Raw genomic sequence first — 22,548 nt, 5'->3', positions numbered from 1 at the left:
ATTCGGCCTCCCCTCCCCCTCTGCCTCCTATTCCTCCCCCTCCCCATCCCATTTGCTTCCTCCTCTTCCCGCCCCTGCCTAGTCCGCCTATGTTCAGATCCGCCCTGCCTTTGGCTGCCGCCACCGCCTCCTCCTCGTCCCTTCCCCTCCCGTCGGCATCTCTCTCTCTCTCTCTCTATATATATATATATATACATATACACATATATAGACTATATATAAATACATATATATAAATAGGTTTATTATAAAAGTATCAATATATATATCTATATATTCAAATTTAATTATATATAATATATTATTATTTATTATTTACTTAAATTTAAACCATCGATTTAAAATAGATAGAACCAATCATTTTAGTAGTTAAAGTTGAACCTTAATTTGATCAAAATCTAACGGTTTAATATTATTTTAGAATTTGAATTAAAAAAATAAAAAAATATAAAAAAACGCGTGTAGTACATGAAACGCGTCAGGGGGTATTTTGCTCTATTTCTAATAACATAGAGGGATAAATTGTTATTTTATTTTTCATAAGAGAACAAATTATTTATTTCCCATAATACAGCGACAAATTCAATTTAACCCTATAATAAAATAAGTTGTAACTACTCCCACAATTACTTCTACTATATCAATTGAAAAAGCATTTTATAAACAACATCAATTAAAAAGCATTTCAACAAACCATTAATGCCAAGCTTCAAAAAAGCATCAATTAAAAATAACACAATAATGGGGTGGGGGACCAAATGCAGGGGAACAACCAACAATATAAAATAACAAATAAAAGAGCCAAAATTACAAACATGTGGGGATCATTACAAGGATACATAAATAAATTCTCTTAAAATCCTAGGTTGATTTTGCCTAGAATGTGACAACGGGCTATGGGAATCAAGCTTAAAACATGTAAGAAAAAAATGAATGTTTTAGGAATCTTTACACCATCCACTCAATTCACCAAGAACAAACTAAGCTTTAATATTCTTCATAGGGTTGCATATTTTAATAAAACAACACCAAGAAAAGATTCTTTACCAATAACTCATTTGCTTAGGTAGAAAAACCAACAAATAAAAACTTATTAACAAATCATACGTTTTAGGCAATAAGGAAAAAATACAAATGTTAATGAAAAAACGGAAATTGTATTCCAGACAGTAAAGCCGTCCGTATTGACTAACGAAAGTGGGAAGAGATATAATTGACTAAGCACATTTTTTTTTCTCTATTTTATTAATGCATGACGTTGTTGTAAAAAGAACATAACAAAGGAAAATTTTATGCATTTAACTCAAAAATAAAAAATAAGAAGTAGCGGACCAAAATTGGCACAGTACAACTAACCTTGGCATGTATAGTTAATATATTACATGAAATGCTATAAATAAAGAGAACCCAAAACTTCTATTAGCCTAAGCACGTAAAAAATAAATGAGTTTAAGGCTCCTTTTGGCGAGTCAAGCCACTAGGAAATGATTTCGAAATTTGTTCATATTATGATGAACAATATGTTACATTATTTGCATTATTCTTCTTTTCTTTTAAATACGTATATTTTATCTTTCAAATTTCATCTTCTCATTGAATATTAAAAATATAATTAATTGGGCAGTTAAATTCTTCTCTAATAAGGGGGTAAATCTCATTTTTGGTCCCATATCTAGGGCACTTCATTTTTTGTCTCAATTAATATGAAAATTTTAGTTTTAGGACATCATCTTTTAATTTGTCTTGATCTGTCCATTAGTTTTTTGACGAAATTGGTATGTGAGAGTCACATGTCCGTTAAATGTCAAAATTAGAGGATTGGAGAAAAAATTCAACCCTAGTTTCTTCCACAATTTCATCTTCCGTTTCCTCTTGCAAAAAACTCTCGTTTGAGCCCTTTTATCTTTTACAAAAATCAACGGGAAATCACAACCCTCATATGTTATTTACAACTTTTGACATATTAGTTTCTTGTATTCATGTGTTAATATTACTTCCTTAAAACACATATAGTAGCACTTCAATCAAAACCATTACAAAACATAATAATACTACATTACATTGACCAGTTACAAGGAAGAAAACAACAACAACCTAAATTCATAATACTAAAACCGACTGCAACATTATTCTTCACTTATGCCCAGTTCTATTTTCCAAAAGCAGCTCAAAACAAGTAAAATCAATGTCCAAAGCAAAAACTTACCCAAAAAATTCACCTTCTTCCTCATTTGGGACACCTCTTCTTCTGTTTGCAACTTGCAAGGAGCCCCAATATGATTTTATTCACTTTTGTGCACATTGGTGGGTCTTCCCATGCAAAAAATTCACGTCCACTTGCAATATTATCATACCCATGAAACCTTCTTTTAGGATTTGAGCTGGTCCACGAGATTCACAGACATGCTTTTTTACCACAGTAGCACATTATAGTTGGCTTTGTTGAAGAGGATTCACTTGTTGACTCCATTTTTTCAAGTTTGGAAGCTCAATTCTGCATCTATGGAACAGGACGGAACGGACGGTGGTGCTGAGTCATAATTTTTCAATTCCCCCTATTTTGTGTAAGTCTGTATTATCCCACAAAAGCCCTCTTCGTTTCCCTCTAGTTCTACCACTAAATAGACATATGACTCTTCTATGCCAATTCTATCAAATAGCTATCGTCAGTATTAAATGCAAAATAAATTAAAAAATAATGTCTTGAAATTAAAATTTCCATAATAATTGAGATTAAAAATGAACTGACCCTAACAAGATTTAGCATCTAACTAGTATAACTCTAAAATTTTGTACCAAATGCCCTCTTTTATCTCTTTATTTTGGATAGTGAGGGTCATCTGTTTTGTACTAGAAGAACAACCTCCTGTTTTGCACAAACTTGTTTATCGTTGTAAGATAAATAACTTGTTGGTTTTCTGGTTCTTAATAGTATCGCCAAGGTTAATCCACGGACAAAACAATTCATCAATGCCCAAACAGATACCGACAGAGCATGATATCTGCCAGACTACAATTCACTTTCGCTTTTCCGCGGAACCCATATCTCAATTATCGTGCTTCACGGCTGTGCAGTCGGGCGAGTAAGGGCTGGTTGTTAAGATGGCAGCGGTGATAGGGAAGAAGGTGTTGGATGAAGAATGGTTGGCGGCACGATCCACGGAGGTTGACCTCAGCGGAATTGAGCTCACTACTACTCACCCTCCTACCTCTGATCAGGCCCCGTGGATGGAAGCTGTCGTTCCCGGAACGTAATTGCTATATCTTTGTTTATTTTTCTCCGCTCGATTTGTCTGTTTCCTTCATTGAATTGGGTGGTCTTTTCATTTTCTCACCTAGGAACTGTCTGTTGTTTTTGCATATGCGGAAGTAAATATCGTCTGAATTTTCTGGTTTGATGGATGAAGCATGGGAGTTTTGTTAAAGATGAGAAAGTTGAGTCCATTGATTATTAAATGGGATTTGAGTTGAGCAAGGACAAGTCTTTTCTACTTGTATTTGTATCATATTAACCGTGGCTAGTATGCTGCAATTTTTGCAAAATTCTGTAATTTCATTTGATATATTTGATAATTAAATGGAAAACTTGAGAGCGCTTCTTAATTTTGAATAAGTTATGACATAAAGGCATTCGCTGATGATATTGGGTGATTCTGGATGTCAGTGTTTTGGCAACCCTTCTGAAGAATAAGCTTGTACCTGATCCCTTTTATGGGTTGGAAAATGAGTCGATTTTGGACATTGCCGACTCTGGGAGGGAGTACTACACTTTCTGGTTTTTCACAACGTTTGAATGCAAGCTGGTATGTGGTACTTTCATGTATAACATGTGCAGAAATTTGGTTTAACACATGCATCTGCTTGTGCTTTTGTAGAATCTCTAGCCATCTCTTCTTCTTTTATATATCACATTGGGATTCATTGCAAATTTCGGTCTTTTGTTAAGGAAATTTCTGCATGAAGCTACTTGGGTATACCGGAAATGCAATTCATTTTTTCATCATCTTGGTGGAGTAAGCTTATAATTGATCCTCTATTGACTTGTCACATGATCTAATTACTATTTCCATATGTAAGTATGGACTGGATATAGTGATTGGGACTTGCAACCAGAGTTTGTGCTTGAAACTAGAAATTTATACCATTGGTTAGTGACATATGATGTACCTTTCCAATAGACAAATTAAAATGAAAATGTTCAAGTTAATGCACATGGAACCTTTTTTGCCCCCCATTTTGTCAACTGGATTCATTTGTTATTGCGGGCTTAGTTTCTTGAAAAGGATCAGATGTTAGTTGTAGATATCCTGCAACCGAAACCAGACTATTCAAATGTGAATTGTCAAGATCAGTTTGAAATAAGTTAATCTTCCACTTCTGTGAGTAGTAGCATTTTTATGAGGACAGAAAGATGGAAATTGATAGTATCAAAGAATTTTAAGCTATTCCAATTTGGCAGAAAAACTGAAAGACTTGTGACTCCTAAGTATTGTGCTAATGTTTGGAACAGATCAATTAGAGTGAATAGTAGGATTTCTATGACGGTCATGAGTAGGAAATACCAGAAATTGTTGCTCTGCCAATGCCAGTAAGCACCTTCAAGATAGTAATAAAATAAAATGATAATGGATCTTTTTTTGAGGTGATAAATGACACACCAGCCAGAGATCTTTTACCTAATTCATCACGAGATGATGTAATATTCTCCTATATTAACAAAATCATTCAAGCTGTAAAAATATTGAATAGCAGGAACCCCGGTTTCTGGGAGAATGTAAAAGTTCATATGGTGGTGGTACTCCTATAACACAAGTAGAGGTTAAGTATTCTGTTGCAGAAGAAGGATCATGTCTAGAGAGTTCCGGAGTAGTTTAGCAGTATGGCAATCCCTTGGATATATGTTACTGATAGTGTTTATTATTAGGGTTAATTACACTAGACCTCTTTTGAAAATGCTAAATTACACTTTCCCCTAAAGAAGTTTTGAAATTACACTTACACCCTCTTCGAAAATTGTTAGTTTGTACTTGACTCCCTTCCATTAGGTTTGGACAGAAGATACTAATGTAAACAAAAAAAAATCATATAAATTTTTAATTTTGTCCCTCATTTAACAATACTATGTATATTTCTGTACTTATAAAGGATAAATGTAATACATATATATTTAGAGAGAGAGTGTGTGAGGTTAACATCATTACATTTTTCTCTTTATAACTAAAAAGTATTACATCTAAATAAGGGGTAAAATTGAAAATTTATGCAATTTTGTCTTGCTACTGTCAGCATTTTTCATCCAAATCCTAACAAAAAGGGGTTGGATATAAATAGTGAATTTTTGGATGGGGTGTAATTGGTATCCTATACATGTTCTTTAGATGGTAACTTATATTTTTGAGGCTTGGTAGTGACTACAATGTTGGCGTGCAAGAATGGAAGAGAAAATATTGAAATTTAGTTCTAAATTTACACATAGTTTCACAAATCTTATTTAGATTTAGATGTTTTGCTTTCTACATATTCCAAAATTGTTTTCAAAACTAAGGATATGTTTCATGATTTTTCTAGGATAACCACATGTAATCTACTTGCAAATTGGAGTTCTCTGAAGCAGTAACTCGAGTGCAGGAGCATTACTAAACTGCTAGAATTTTAAGTAGTTGTAGTCTGTCACAGTTGAGGCATTTTAGATGGTTGTCAGACTTTTCATTTAGCATGTAACTGTGCTGATTTACATCAAATTTCGCATCACATAAGTTCTTATTTGATGAAACTGAAGGTTCAGTTAATTACTTATGCATGAAAGTAGCTCTGGAAAAATCATTAATCATTGGCCATCAGCAATTATGACCTATCAATTCTGGAAGTGCAGAGGGCCCAAGAGGGAAGTGATTTAGGCTCTGAGAAATATTGGTAAATGTAATGAAACTACTTTAGTGTGCTGGAACTACTACTGGATGTAAAAGCAGCAGAGCTAAAGTGAATAATTGCAGAACTTCTAGATGAATGAAGTTCAGATAATTAGTTTAGGGTCAATATTTTCTGTTTGTGTACATTGATGATCAAAGAAGGAACAATTTGTATTGATTGGAAGTATGTCCATAATTATAGACTCCAGGGGTACTGAAGTAAATAATTATGCAGAATTTCTAAATGAATGGAGTTCAGATATTTAGTTTGGAGTCCATATTTTCTATCAAAGTATGTTGATGTGAGTAAACAACAATTTTGTATTAATTGGAGATATACTAAACTACAGATATAGTAGCATCAAACAGTCAATTGAAAAGCTGAAAAACGGGATAACTAACCCAAGCTTTAGTGTTTCTCTATATATATGTTTACTGCACTCATCGAGTTTTATCATGGAATTTCAAACCATAATTCTAGTGTAGCTTGCTTCTTGCTTTCTAGTTGCAGGAGCGAAGTACAATATAACTATCGTTGAAAGGATGTAGAACCCTTTCGCACAAACAAATGACAGAACCTTCTGATGCTTGATCCTTTTATACTAAACAAATAGCTCCTTCTTGGAAGGAATACCACCTCACACAAACTCTTCTTCTCACCTTTGCATCTCTTAAAATTTCAGAAGATTGATGTCCAAGAAGGAATATTGTTATTGTGCCAGATTACTGACTGCTCTTGTCAAAGTCAAGAATGTAAGACAGGTTCCTATATCAAAATTTACTTCTGAGCTGTTTTATAGAACAGCTCCGTGGTTCCTAGAAACAAAATTCGGTCTACTGAACCAGTTTCTGATTAAGTGACTTCTATATTGACAGAATGAGTGAATAATGAATCTACATGTATGTGTGAAGACTGAAGAGGATTTTAATCAAAACATGAATGATTTTCTGGTATCAAGCAAGGTGCATTAATGCATTTTATATCCACAGCATAGAATAAAAGGAAAATAAAGAGCTTTGTGCTTGAGCTACAAGCCATTAAATGCGAAAGGAGGGGTGGGGGAGGGGCAAGCAGGTTTTGTGTGTGATTCACGTGTTACCATTAATTTATTTTTCAATCACACTTTTTACATTTATTTTACTGGAGACTTCAAAGTTGTTCAACCCCACCCTGCTTAGTGTTATCTGCTAATTGATCTTCTAAATTGATTTCAGTCAACGGATCAGCATGTGGATCTAAACTTTCATGCTATAAATTACTCTGCTGAAGTTTATTTAAATGGGCACAAAAAGGTCCTGCCGAAGGGGATGTTCCGAAGACATTCTATTGATATAACAGATATTCTAAATTCAGATGGTGAGAATCTGCTAGCTGTCCTGGTTTACCCTCCTGATCATCCTGGAAGAATTCCTCCTGAAGGTGGTCAAGGTGGTGATCATGAGGTATGGCGTGATTTCATAGAAAAGAGGCATCTTTTGTGATATTTATGTATTCCTGAATTGTTAACAGTTCTACTGAAATTACGTCAGAATGTTTTGGTGTATCTTAATATGCTCTCGGCGATGTCTATTAAATCTTTATACAAGTTTGCATGTGGGAAACCTGTTAACCCAATTAAAAATTTGGAAATTATTAACAAATGTTTTGTTAGTTGGAAGGTTTTAATGAAATTCATGAATAATCCCATAACTGTTTACTTGGCAATATTTCATTGCTTCAGCATTTACGGCCTTCCACTTTGATCACATAAAAAAGATATTTTAGATGAATGCAAACCAAATGAGTATTCATACATCACTCTTTCTGGAAGAACTTCCAGGTCTTAAATGGTGCAGTTAACAGTATGCTCAAGAATTACAATAAATATGTAAATTAGATATATGTCGTCTGCTGTTGGGAAAGCAGTGCCTAGCTCCTTTTCCAAAGTGGAGACATTGCGTATGGATTGGAAGAGATAGGTAATGAATGGACTTTTGCCAAATAAACTGTAAGGAGGAGCTGAATCGATGAATACCTAGTGGATAATAGTCATCTTTTCTAAAGAAAATTCCTTCATAAACTTGTTGGGTCATTTTTTGTTATGAGGAAGAGGGGAAGATAAAGACCTATGCATATATATGATTCTAAATAAAAATCAATGACTATCAAGTCATCCACAAACCACGCATAGGTGATTAAATACTTAGTGAGAGGAAGGCGATTCACATCTAATTACCTGGTTGGATGAATATTTGTTTGACCTTCACTTGCATGCATATGAACTTATTCAATTTTCTTGAAAATAATTAATGCCCAATACTATGTGTATGTGGACTAAAACAAATCATTCTTGCATTAGCTGAGTTTTGCAAGCTCATCGAGTTTTCTTGTAGGCATAGGTTTCCTATACTTAACCTCTATCTCCTAATGGCCCCAGGTTTCCGAACCCTCTAATCCATTTTCTAACCCTAGATTTCACAACTCTGTCCTAATAAAGAGAATTTAATCAATCCTAATATTCCAACTCATTGATTGATTTTATCAAACATATTTTTCTTTTCTATAAATTTGGACTTGCCTCAATTCGCCACCCTTATGTTCACCAATAGTTAGTAGTAGGATCACAATCCTCGGTCTAACGAGGCATTCTCTTGCCACAATTAATTACACCTTTTCTGGTAATCATTTTAGACAACCTTAGTATTGTAAATTTCTCAGAAGTCATGGTTGATGGTGAGCAAGATGCTAGGGAGACATAGATAAAGGTAAGGCATAAGTGGACCTTTCCAATTACGTTTGCCTTTTCCTCATCTAATCTCTCCAATGAACTTAGAATATGAAATATGCAAGAATCCGGTGGTTCAATAACTATGTTTCAAGTTCATGAATGAATCATAAAACTTGAAAAGTACTTTTCAAATGTACATCTGACCATGGGAAAGGTTTCCCAAGTCATTTTACTTCGAGAAAACGTAGGACAAATGCTCATTCAACTTTATAATGATAAATCCACTATTGATAATCATCAATCTCTGCGAATGTCCAAATTAAGCTCAACGAAACTCTTTTAATGGTTCTCAATGAATGCAAACATCCATCCATCTATAGTTATTCTGGTTAGACATACAAATTTAAGTACCTGAGTGCCTTTACTGATCATGGATATAACACCTCTCATTGAAAATCTAATCACAAGTATATTTGCTAAAGAAATGAGATCTTATTATCAAATTGATATGTTATTCAGACTGTACTATGTAACAAGAATTATAATGTGCATGATAATTTTGATCCTATAGAGTGCTTTCTTTTGATCCTCATTTTTGGCAGTACTGTTTGCATATATGAAATTTCTTCAATCGCTCCGGAATATCTGGGCTGAATACACTTTACTATTTTAATGTCATTTCTAGATTGGGAAAGATGTTGCCGCACAATATGTTGAAGGTTGGGATTGGATGGCTCCCATTAGGTGATGTTGTTAACTCCTGAACCTAATAATTTATCACCCAACTAAGTCCACTGTCAAAATTGCATTTTATTTTTATTGAAAAAGAATTTTCTATATGTGGTGTTCCAATATAACTTTCCTTGAACAATTGTGTTATTGTGCCCATTATTTGTACTTGTCAGCCGCTTCATGAACTTCTTAATATGATCAAAGGTCGAACTTAGTACCAAACCGTGTCTTTTAGATTTCGATCTCTCTGTTTATGGCATTGATTGAGTTCAAGTTGCTTTTCTGGTTTTTTTGTTCTTCCTGTGATGCATGAATGACTTGCATTTTAGGATAGCTGAAGTTAGTACAAAGCTCAATTTTTAGCTCTCCATGAATAACATACTTTTGGGTAACAAAAAGCTATTCTCTTGTTTCTCCGGTCAACTGGATGTCTAGATCTAATGTTTTTGTGGATTTAACTTGGCTTTGCTAAAGAGCTTCTTCCCTTTGATTTTTTGGCGATGCTTGATGATGTTTCCTCTGTGGGAATCTGATTGTTGGTTGACATACTGATATTAATGGAATTGGGTTTGTTATTTGAACACATCACCTGTCTTACTCTGAAGTTGCACCCGCAGTGAAGGATTTCTCCAGTGCTTTCTAGAAGTGAACAATTCAAAATCTGAATGACTATTAATGCCAAATAACTAAAAAACTAAAGAAGATTTACAGAAACTTCTCACTTTCAGCTTATCATGAGAATGTCCTTTCAGTTTCTCTTTCTTTTTGCAGTTAGATCTTCCGTATCTATTGGCGTGTCTCTATTTCTGCAGCTCAGGGTTTTCCCCTAAGTGAATTTTTGCAACCTGTCTTCTGAAGTGTGCATCTTCTTTATGACATTTCCATTTCGTTTGTGAATCTTGCAGTTCCTGATGAGATATTAGTTGATCCAAAGAAAGTTAAAGAACTTAGGCATGATGTACTTTCATTTTCATTTTCTACTGCATTCTTTTTGGCGGCAATATCTGAAAGCTTAGGCGAAGCATTACAAAAAAGGAACATGGATTTTCACCTTTAATTTTTCAAAAGCCTACATCCCATTTTGAAAAAAATCTCTTCACACACTTGTCACAGATTTGGAAGCAAGAAAACTAAGACATGTATCTTCTTGTTCATGTGTCAGGGACTCCGGTAAAATGCGTCAACTCAACTGATCAACTTTTGAACTCATCTAGTCTAAACATGATTCATTTTCGCCCAGGCTGCATACCATCTTACTCTCAATTTTTAAAAACCCTAAGCATGAATGGCAACAAAAATGGAATAAAGCAGGCTCTTGTTTTCCATCATTGAAATGATCTAAACAAAGAATTGATATTCTGTTTTGTTTTGTTACCAGGCCCTTTGTAGTTTTAAGATCTATTGAACTGGAAGTTACTGCCGTGTATAGCTTGCAAAGTTTATGATAATAATTTCAGATCCCATTATTCCTTCATTAAGTTGAAAAGATTTAACTTCGGACTAATGAACATTACATATTTTGTTCCGTTGTCTACTTAGTATGCAAAAAGCATAGCAAAGTATGTTGTTTCTTCCTGTTCTTAATATGCTAGATTCTTGAACTTAAAAGTTCATTTTCAATGGTGTCAGGGATAGGAACACTGGCATCTGGGATGAGGTTTCTCTTTCTGTTACTGGGGTAAGGAATGCACTTAAATATATCAAATTCTTTCTCATGTTGAGACTGATGTTTGTTTTTTGTTGTCGTTTTTTCTATTTCCTGAACGTAGGCGGTTAATGTTGTTTGACATAGTCTACACTAGATATGATAAAGAATCATTTACTGGGACTTGTATAAATGGGGCAGGGGTACAAAAGTAGATAAGTTCTCTTTTCCTAAAAATATTGGGAGTGTAAAGACTAAAATCCAGTGCGGAAGCAGTACTCTGAGCCTATACTTTTCTTTTTCCCCATTCAATGATTAGCTTTATTTCTGATTCTTTACTCAGATGCCATACATTCATGCAGCCAGTGAAGATGGTAGATCCTCACTTAGTTTCATCATTCTTCGATGATTACAAGAGGGCGTACCTTCATACAACAGTTGAGTTGGTGAATCAAAGTAACTCTGTTGCTGAGTGTTCTCTGAATATCCAAGTGGGAGCTGAACAGGAAGGGGATATATTTTTGGTGGAGCATCTTCAGACTCAGCATCTGTACATCCCTGCTGGATCCCATGTTCAACATACTTTACCTGAGGTGGGTTTGTATCCTTGGTGCAACCAGGTTTGGGAAGTAAATATTTTCATTCTTTTGTGTTTGACTTTCTATCTTATTAATGCTTTTGCTTATTTTACTTTCACAGTTTAATCATGATTTAAGAACTTCCAACAATTTCGAATAAAATACCTGTAGTCTGGAAGATATAAAGTTTTATCTAGGGCTAAGACAGACATGAGAATTGAGAAAAGAAAATTCTCAGATGAGTTCGAAAACTATAGACAAGCCAGCAATCATAGCATGATGAAATCATGAACGTTCATGCTGAGGGGATCGAAATTCAGTTATTCATGAACGAGTCTTTCATATTCCCATTGAACTTTGCCTTCTGAAAGATGCTTGAAGAAGCAAGCAATTCTGTTCCGTGTACTGGAGATCCTCCATGTATGAAACAACTCAAGTAGAAGATTTTCAGGAAACAACGTGTCTCTCAGATAATTTCTTAAAGATTATAGAAGAATAGAGAATATTGTGGGCCAAGTATGACACAGGGTTGCTTTCAGGAATTGATTCAACCAACTATTACATATTTATTCTTCATTTTAATGACAACGAATCTCTCAAGTGGATTCACAAAGACAAACATACAGATCCCATACTGCGTAGGTGTATTAACGTGGTGTGTTGTGATATGATTTATGGGGAAATTATTTAAAAAATGTGGAAAAAAAAGAAAATTGGAGATTTGCTGCTGATGTGGAATGCTTAAAATCTAAGTGGCACCGCGTTTACTTATATTTTGTTTAAAAAAAAAAAAAAGAAATTTAATCTGTCACCACAGTTGCTGACCGCGGTGGCAAATTTAATTAAAAAAAAACAAACATGCAAAGACGTAGGCTGCTGTATCAGGTGCTGTGCCACTGCTAGCTGTAAGTGCGGTGGCTCAGCACCCTTTTTGGTGACACTTCTTTAAGTGTGGCCCGTGAGCATTGCAGCTCACACTATTTAAATGTGAGCTGCAATTGAAATGTTTGCACAACACAAACATCTACATATTTCCCCTGCATTCTTGTTCTTGCATAGCACAACCAGTGCGTTCTTGCTCTTGCACAACACAACCATTGCATTCAAACTTTTGCACCTTTTTCTTTCAAAAAATTTTGAGTGATTATGGCTAATTTTGGCCCTATTGATACAAGTATTTTGTATGGGCAGTTAAATCATCGGTCAGAAAATGTGTCCGGAGTTCCGGATACAACTTTATCCGTACGACGCGGTGACATGGCTTTTTTTTGCGTCCTTCAACTAGTCCCACGTCACACTCGTGTTTTGTAAGTGCTCCAAAATATGGGGTTTCTTTGTATTTTACAGTGTGGGCATATTGAAATTGATACCCACTTGATAACTGCATTAGTGGAGAGATGGCGTCCCGAGACGCATACTTTTCATTTATCGGTTGACGAAGCAACTGTAACACTGCAGGACATCGCTATCATTTGGGCACTCCTGGTGGAAGGTAATTTTATTACCGGGGTAGATACAAGTTATAGTACTCAGCGGTGGCCAAATTATTGTCGTCAATGGTTGGGTTCTATGCCAAATGAAAATGCTTTCAGATGGTCAAGAATAAAACTAACAGTGTTATATGAACATTTACTCGAAAATGCATGTGATGAAGATAGTCCGTGTTATAGGAGGCACGTATATGTGTCATGTGCATTCTCGGTGGGGTATTGTGCCCTGATGCTACGGGGAACACCGTGTCGCTGTTGTATCTACGGCATATAGATAAGATACACGAGGAATATACCTCAAATTAGGGTTCGACAGTGTTGGCTTATTTATATCGGGAGCTGTGTACAACATCACAACGAAGGAAAACTAATATTGGCGGTGCCATGCAATTATTACAGATATGGGCATGGTCTCGCATTATAACACTTGCACCCATTCCCTCGAATGAAACTTCAAATCTAGTGTCAACCATAATGGATCCTGAAAACATCCTGCCTATCCCTCCATATGCTGCACAGTATGAACATTTTTATTTATTTATATAGTTATAAAGAATTTTGATTTTAATTATTTTTCTTAATTTTGATTTTAGGTGGTCGTATCATTTATCTCGTACGCATACGGTGCACAATGCTCTACGTATAATAAGGAACATGTTGGATCGTATGCAATCAAATGAGGTACACCGTTGCCATTGATTCTTTACGTATAGTGTATTTTTTAGGGATTTTTCCAAAAATATTGATTGGTGTTATATGGTATTGTAGTTTATTTGGACTCCGTATGATGGTAATACATGCGAGCTTGATGCATTGCTGTTTTATGCAATGTGCACACCGTGGAATATACGCTGCCTATTGATTAATTATTCGCTGGTAGAGATGCATCACCCGGAGACCGTTCTCCGCTAATTTGGCTATGTGCAAGACATCCCCCCAAACCCAGTGATAAGTGAACGGCGTTTACAGACAATAGACAGGCGGGGATGTCAAGACATGGACTGGGTAACATTTCAATCGGACTACGTTGCGAAATGGAACGGTGTGCAATCACTGGTGGTGGATGGACCCGTTATTGAAGGCGGTCGTGATACCGTTCCTGACTATTTGAACTGGTATCACCAAATTACTCGGGTCCAGATTTCACATAACATCTTGTCAACAAACACGCCGGGCTATCGACCGACACCCACGATTGGGAATATGTGGTAAGCACTTAGTATTTTTTAATGTTCATTTATTTTAGCATGATGCTTACGCCGCAAATGCGATTTTATTTGCCAGTATAATAGAATGAAGTAGCTAGTGATAGACTGTGAAAATTCCAGTAGAAACTCCATGTCTTGATCGTCTCTGGAATTTTCTACTGGAATTTTCATAGTTTATCACTAGCTGCTCTATTCTATTATATTGGTAAACAAAATCGAATTTGCGGTGTAAGCATCATGCTAAAATAAATGAACATTAAAAAATACAAAGTGCTTACCACATATTCCCAATCGCGGGTGTCAGTTGGTCGATAGCCCGGCGTGTTCGTCGACAATATGTTATGTGAAATCTGGACCTGAGTAATTTGGTGATACCAGTTCATATAGTGAGGAACGGTATCACTACTGCCTTCAATAACAGGTCCATCCACCACCAGTGATTGCACATCGTTCCATTTCGCAACGTAGTCCGAGGGAAACGTTACCCAGTCCATGTCTTGACGTCCCCGCTTGTCTATTGTGTGTAAACGCCGTTCATCGATGGATTTGGGCGGATGTCTTGCACATAGCCAAATTGGCGGAGAACCTTCTTCGGGTGATGCACCTCCACCAGCGAATAATTAATCAATGGGCAGCGTATATTCCACGGTGTGCGCATTGTATAAAACGGCAATGCATCAAGCTCGCGTGTATTACCATCATACGGAGTCCAAATAAACTGCAATACCATATAACGCCAATCAATATTTTTGGAAAAAATCCCTAAAAAATACACTATACGTAAAAAATCAATTGCAACGGCGTACCTCATTTGATTGCATACGATCCAACATGTTCCTTATTACACGTAGAGCATTGTGCGCCGTATGCGTACGAGATATATGATACGACCACCTAAAATCAAAATTAAGAAAAATAATTGAAATCAAAATTCTTTATAATTATATAAATAAATAAAAATGTTCATACCATGCAGCATATGGAGGGATAGGCAGGATGTTTTCAGGATCCATTATGGTTGGCACTAGATTTGAAGTTTCATTCGAGGGAATGGGGCAAGTGTTATGATACGAGACCATGCCCATATATGTAATAACTGCATGACACCACCAATATTAGTTTTCCTTCATTGTGATGTTGTACACAGCTCCCGATATAGATAAGCCAACACTGCTGAACCCTAATTTGAGGTATATTCCTCGTGTATCTTATCTATATGCCGTAAATACAACAGCGACAAAGTGTTTCTCGTAGCATCAGGGCACAATACCCCACCGAGAATGCACATGGCACATATACGTGCCTCCTGTAATACGGGCTATCTTCATTATATGCATTTTTGAGTAAATATTCATGTAACATTGTTAGTTTTATTCTTGACCATCTGAAAGCATTTTCATTTGGCATAAAACCCAACCATTGATGACAATAATTTTGTCACCGCTGAGTACTATACCTTGTATCTATCCCGGTAATAAAATTACCTTCCACCGGAGTGCCCAGATGATAGCGATGTCCTGCAGTGTTACAGTTGTTTCGCCAACTGATAAATGAAAAGTATGCGTCTGGGGTCGCCATCTCTCTACTAATGCAGTTATCAAGTGGGTGTCAATTTCAATATGCCCACACTGTAAAATACAAAGAAACCCCGTATTCTGGAGCACTTGCAAAACACGAGTGTGACGTGGGACTAGTTGAAGGACGCGAAAAAAAGCTATGTCACCGCGTCGTACGGATAAAGTTGTATCTGGTGCTCCGGACACATCTTCTGACCGATAATTTAACTGCCCATACAAAATATTTGTATCAATAGGGCCAAAATTAGCCATAATCACTCAAAATTTTTTGAAAGAGAAGTGTACAAAAGCTTGAATGCAATGATTGTGTTGAGCAAGAACGCACTGGTTGTTCTGTGCAAGAACAAGAATGTTGGGGAAATATGTAGATGTTTGTGTTGTGCAAACATTTCAATTGCAGCTCACACTTAAATAGTGTGAGCTGCAATGCTCACGGGTCACACTTAAAGAAGTGTGGCCAAAAGGGGTGCTGAGCCACCGCACTTATAGCCAGCGGTGGCTCAGCACTTGATACAGCAGCCTGCATTTTTGCAGGCTGCTTTATTGACTACTTTTTTTTTTTTTGTTTTTTAGTGAAGAACTGCTATCTCAAATAGCGGTTCATCAACTGTTTGGTTTTGTTTTTATTAAATTAATTATGCCACCGCGGTGGCTTATTTTATTATTTTTTTTGTTTTCAATATGTCACCGCGGTGACATACATTTTTTTTTTTTTTAAAATCAAAATTGTACAAACGCGGTGCCACATAGTTTTTTGAAACTTTTCCAACAACACCAAATCTCTAATTTTCTTTTTTTTTTTTCGCATTTTTTAAATAATTTCACCATGATTTTTGTTTTCCAGAAATTTACTGCAGGTCTGTCACTCTAATTTAGTTGAGCAGACTTAGCATGTGGCAATTTACTTGTTCTGGAGTTTATCACAAGATAACTAAAAAAGAACTGATTCGTTTCCTAAAGATGTAACCAAGAAAACCACAGAAGGGAGAAATGTTGAAATTCATCCAACAAATTTTGAGAGCACCAACTAGTAGAAGGCAACACAATCTGCTTTATTTTATTCCTGTCTTGTCTTTGCTCTGGGTCTGTTGATTTTACTGTTTTATTTTTGTTATCCTGTTCATCTGGGTCATCATATGCATGATCTTAAAGGTGTCCAATTATTATGATTTTGACCAACAATTACTTATTTCAAGCACAAGCTGTTCAGAAGGATGTCAAATAAATTCTTGTTAGTGGGTACTCATCAATGATTTCTATTTACCTAAGTTTATGAGTTCTTTGATTGGTTGATTATATTTCTGCAGCTATTCTTCTATAAACCCGATCTTTGGTGGCCTAATGGAATGGGAAAGCAATATCTTTACAATGTAGAAATAACAGTTGATGTGAAAGATTATGGAGAGTCTGATTCATGGAGCCAGCATTTTGGATTTCGTAAGATTGAGAGTTATATAGATAGTAGTACTGGCGGAAGGTATTAGCATTTTCTTGCTGATGCAGATATTAGTGGTTGAAAAACTGAGCTGATCTATACTTATTGCTTGCAGACTCTTTAAGGTCAATGGACAGCCAATATTTATTCGTGGAGGGAATTGGATATTATCAGATGGATTACTACGGCTTTCAAAGAAACGTTATGAAACAGATATTAAATTTCATGCTGACATGAATTTCAACATGATGCGCTGTTGGGGTGGTGGAATTGCGGAAAGACCTGAGTTCTATCACTATTGCGACATTTATGGACTTTTGGTTAGCCGCTCTGTCTTTGATTCTCTGCGCCAAACCCCCCCCCCCCCCCAATGTGTATTGACCTTGTGTGTCTGTGCATATATACATGTGCATGTGTCTCACGATGTTAATCAAACCAAAATTATTGTCCTACTCAACGAAGTTGTAGGTAGCAGTCAGTATGGTCGGTCGACCGCAAGAATTGGTTTTAAATCTATTTCTTCAAGGGTAAAAGCGGCTTTTGTTAAAACTAAGTCCATTGCATCACAGATTCTATGACAAAAAATTCTAGTTTCCATCATTATATGCCTCATTTGATCAATGCATCCATACATGTTTTTCTTCAACTTTAGGGAGCTCTAGCTTGACTCAAATATGGCGGTAGTAACTGAGATATTGTTAAATGTTATGTTCTTATATGGAAACTTTGGAGGGGGAGAGAGTGAGAGATATTTACATGAGGTTCTAAGGGATTTCCTTCTCGTATAAGTAGTGTTGGTGATTTTGTAAGTGAACGAAATTGAACAAGTAATAAACTGGTCGTTAGATATCGTCCAATAGGGATTGTTTACCTTAACAAAATGTATTAATCTTGTTATTGTGTAAACCAACTGAATAGGATGAGAAATTGAGGTAAACTAATAAAATCTATCAACTAAATTTTAACAAACAAGAGAATGTGATATAGAGAAAATTCAATAGCCAAGCACTAAGGTATTTGATTTCATTTGAACTATTCCTCTCAATTATTCTATCATCAATTTAATATTATTAACTACAACGGATGAATAATCCATTCAAATTAAGATTTATTACCTATTTCCCAATAACAAATAATAAGCATAAACAAATGTACAAAGATAAATAGGCGTTCAATCAAATTCTGTATAGAACTTCTATTCCAATTTACCTTATGGAGTTCATTATTCAGATAGAAGAAGCGATTTTTTTTCTCGAACTCATCTCCTATAATCAAATTAATCAAATACTTGCCAGATGTTCGCAAGTGTTGAAAAAAATAATGATTTATTATAAAGATAAGGAAAAATCAATTCAAGGAAGTATATCGACCAAATGACTCAAACTATATATTATAAGACCTAGCAATTTACAAAGAACAAAAATAAAAGAGGAAGAAGAAAATAGAATCTTGATAAGAAGATAGCCGCTTCTTGGAAGTTGTGCCGATCTTGTTAAAAGAATTAGGTCTCCTTTCTTGCTCAACCTCTCTTTCTCTAACTTTCTCCAGGATTCTCTCTTTTGAGCTCTAGGATGGTGTATTTTAAATGCCTTCCTGGTGGGGGCAAAAGCAAAATTAACAGGATGCAAACAGAAACACATACTAATTTCCACATTGTGGTGCCAAAGCTGGTGCTGAGGCACAAGGTCACGGCCTATTTCTCTTCTTATTTTTCTTGCGCTGCAGCTCCAGAATTCTGGAATCAACGCTTTGGCTCTTTTCTCTTTTCTTCATAATTTCCAATCTAGCTCTTTCTTGATTAAAATTTTTCATTATAACATTTCAAAACATATTGTTAAATCATGGAGTGGTTGGGTTGACGTTAGAGGAGATGGAGAAGATTATCTATTATTGTTGGAGGCCCGTAACTACTTAGGTATAGAAGAATGATTCTTGAAAACGCCTAAAAGTATATTCTTGGAAAAATGTCCATGTATTTGGGTTTTACTCTGAAAGTAGAAATCAAGCAAAATGTTTTCAAGTTTTATGATGTGAAGGGCCCACAAGATCCACCAATTTATTTCTCAGGGCAAAATGTTTCGCAAAATAATAGCCCAAAAACTAGTGAACTGGAAAACATCTACAAATGAATTGCATATCTTATTCATATTAAATCGATTTTAAAATATCAATAAATGAATCTTGATCATGTTAAATTGATTTTGAGGGCCTTATGCATGTATGAGTCATATTATTGATGAAATGTGTGATAATTATGTTGAGAACTACTTCCACCTTTAAAATGAATTCTGATAGCCATTATAGTAGCATGTGAGATACTGGGCACCAAAAGTTGCTTTTCTTTTTCTTGCTAAGTAAATGAGTATGATTACACTTTGCATCCTCTCAGTTTGTCTTGATATTTCCATAAACCTGAGAAGTGGTATTCTGAGCATTAAGTAAAGCAAGTACTTAAATGCAATAGCTCGCTTTTTCAGTTTTAGTACCCAAGTTGAGTAGTCAAAAGTCTGGCGGAAATAAGACAGGTTATGATATTTAGCAATTTGCTTGTAGGTTTGGCAAGAATTCTGGATAACTGGGGACTGTGATGGACGAGGCGTTCCAGTATCAAATCCTGATGGTCCCCTGGACCATGACCTATTTTTGCTTTGCGCTAGGGACACTGTGAAGCTGCTAAGAAACCATCCTAGTCTTGCTCTCTGGGTTGGAGGTAATGAGCAAGTGCCACCAGATGATATTAATACAGCTCTGAAAAAGGATCTAGAACTCCATCCTTACTATGAAACTTCTACGAATTGCAAGCATTCCAAGGAAGAGATATCCTCAACTTGGAAGGACCCAAGTGAATATCTGGATGGAACACGTATATACATCCAAGGATCCATGTGGGATGGTTTTGCTAATGGGAAGGGGGACTTTACTGATGGTCCTTATGAAATTCAGAATCCCGAGAACTTTTTCAAAGATGACTTTTACAAATATGGTTTCAATCCTGAGGTTGGTTCTGTAGGAATGCCGGTGGCAGCTACTATCAGAGCAACAATGCCTCCAGTGGGATGGCAGATGCCCTTATTCAAAACATTGGCGAATGGCTATGTCCAGGAAGTCCCCAATCCTATATGGAACTATCATAAGTACATACCATACTCAAAACCAGGCTTGGTTCATGACCAGATTTTACTATATGGAACACCTAAGGATCTTGATGACTTTTGTCTTAAGGTATACTGCAGTATTTCGTAATTCCTCAAGTTCATAGTTGGCTGTCAAGTTTTTGTTATGTGAACTTAAAGTATCTATTTCAGGCGCAACTGGCTAATTACATCCAATATAGAGCTCTCTTAGAAGGTTGGACCTCGCGTATGTGGACCAAATACACAGGTGTGTTGATTTGGAAAACTCAAAACCCATGGACAGGACTAAGGGGCCAATTCTATGATCATCTGCATGAGCAAACAGCAGGGTTCTATGGCTGTCGTTGTGCTGCAGAACCAATTCATGTTCAGCTAAATCTAGCAACATATCTTGTGGAGGTAACCATGAATGGTTTTTTATAAATATTCAGCATGAGTCTAGAGTCTGTTCTTAATGCTTGATCTTCTTTCAGCTAAATAAAATACCAAAACCCCAAGTATGAAAAGTTCCTGTCTCTTCTTATGCATGAAATATTTTTCATGCAACATCTCCTATACCCATTGCTTTTTTGTTTTCATTTTCGATGTGAAAGAATACAAGATTTATGAGTGTGCATGTTACAAATTCTAATCTAATAATCTGCACCACTGTAAAGAAAATTGTAAACACAATTTCACTACCATCATGTGTTACTGTTACTGGATTTTCATGATAGGATTAGTAGATTAATGGATGAGTGGATTGATTTTTGACGGAAGAGTAGGATATACCTGCCTAATATACCCTTCTAGACAAGTTCGTCTTTTGTTGATCATTTACTTGATTTATTGGAAGAGGAAAATTTATGCGAGTGTAATAATACAGGTGGTGAACACAACATCAGAAGAACTATCCAATGTGGCTATAGAAGTGTCAGTTTGGGATCTAGAAGGAGCATGTCCATACTATGAAATCTTTGACAAACTCACTATACCATCCAAAAGCACAATATCTACTTCTGAGATAAAGTATCCAAAGTCTGAAGATCCTAAACCTGTCTATTTTCTTCTTCTTAAACTCTATAAAATGTCAGATTATGAGATATTATCCAGGAACTTTTATTGGTTACATCTGCCAGGTGGCGACTATAAGCTCCTGGAACCATACAAAAACAATAAAATTCCCCTTAAAATTACTTCTCTAACTTTCATAAGGGGTTCCAGCTATGAGGTCAGGATGCACATAGAGAATAAGTCACAAGAACCTAATTCAAGAAGTCTAGTCCATAAAAACCATGTCTTCGAAGATGCCAACAGAGATTTTGGTATGCCACCATCAGAAGCCGTAGATGGTGTACCTGATAGAGAAAAGGGGACCAGCTTGTTTCCTAAGATGCTTAGGAACTTTTTGACTAAAGCCAGTGATCTGCAAGTCACTGAAATCAATGGAACTGAGACTGGAGTCGCTTTCTTTCTCCATTTCTCTGTCCATGCTTCAAAAACTCAGAAAAACAATGAAGACACTCGGATTTTGCCAGTTCATTACTCAGACAACTATTTCTCATTGGTACCTGGGGAAGTAATGACTGTAATCCTTAACTTTGAGGTTCCCTCGCGCATTACCCCTCGCATTATGCTTCATGGTTGGAACTACCAAGGTGGACATACTGTTCTCTAGCTGCTATGAAGAACTAATGTTCTGGCAACGAACACTGTTCATTGCTTTCTCTCTGATGTTTCAAGTCATTGCTAATGAAGATCGTCAATAGCTGCAGGCAAAGATCCACCAGCTGGATACTAGGTCATGTTCTGTTCCCGTGCTTAGGACTGTACTCTTTGGAGAGTCAGGTACTGAGGTGTATAAAAATGTCTGGTACTGTTTATCTTTGTAAGTATTATCCATAATGGTATTAGCAACTTGCACACTGACCTGAGATTGTGTAAACTGTTTGAACTCCTTTTACTGTCAATGTCTTATTATTGCTTAAGGTCATCTGTTTTGCCTACTACTTAGCTTTAATTTCCTTGCATCTCGTTCCTCCGGCCAACCAGCACACACGTGAAGTACGACCCTGTTTACATGTTTCAGTTGGATGCAATTTCCAGGATCCCTAGTTGACTATCTACAATGATTTATGTTAACAACCTCAGGC

General features: G+C 36.1%; 1 protein-coding gene across 2 annotated transcripts; it reads left to right on the top strand.

The window, feature by feature from the left end:
- Positions 1–2,826: 2,826 nt before the first annotated feature.
- Positions 2,827–22,388, top strand: LOC105172345 (glycoside hydrolase family 2 protein). 2 transcript variants are annotated; one of them, XM_088885777.1, is made up of 11 exons: positions 2,827–3,251; positions 3,665–3,803; positions 7,125–7,352; positions 9,303–9,361; positions 10,979–11,027; positions 11,357–11,587; positions 17,155–17,324; positions 17,398–17,602; positions 19,836–20,504; positions 20,588–20,815; positions 21,282–22,388. In XM_088885777.1, the coding sequence occupies exons 1-11, from the start codon at positions 3,103–3,105 to the stop codon at positions 22,071–22,073; spliced, it is 2,919 nt and encodes a 972-aa protein (XP_088741903.1). In that variant the 5' UTR covers positions 2,827–3,102; the 3' UTR covers positions 22,074–22,388. The 2 variants fall into 2 exon arrangements, with proteins under 2 accessions (XP_088741903.1, XP_088741904.1); XM_088885778.1 differs by lacking the exons at positions 2,827–3,251; positions 3,665–3,803 and having other exon boundaries at positions 7,212–7,352; positions 11,338–11,587.
- Positions 22,389–22,548: the final 160 nt, after the last annotated feature.

The sequence above is a fragment of the Sesamum indicum genome, linkage group LG10 (genome assembly GCF_026168435.1).
Source record: "Sesamum indicum cultivar Baizhima isolate 11 linkage group LG10, ASM2616843v1, whole genome shotgun sequence".
Lineage (NCBI taxonomy): Eukaryota > Viridiplantae > Streptophyta > Magnoliopsida > Lamiales > Pedaliaceae > Sesamum > Sesamum indicum.
The sequence above is the reverse complement of the archived record's forward strand: the minus strand, read 5'-3'. Positions and strand labels throughout refer to the sequence as shown.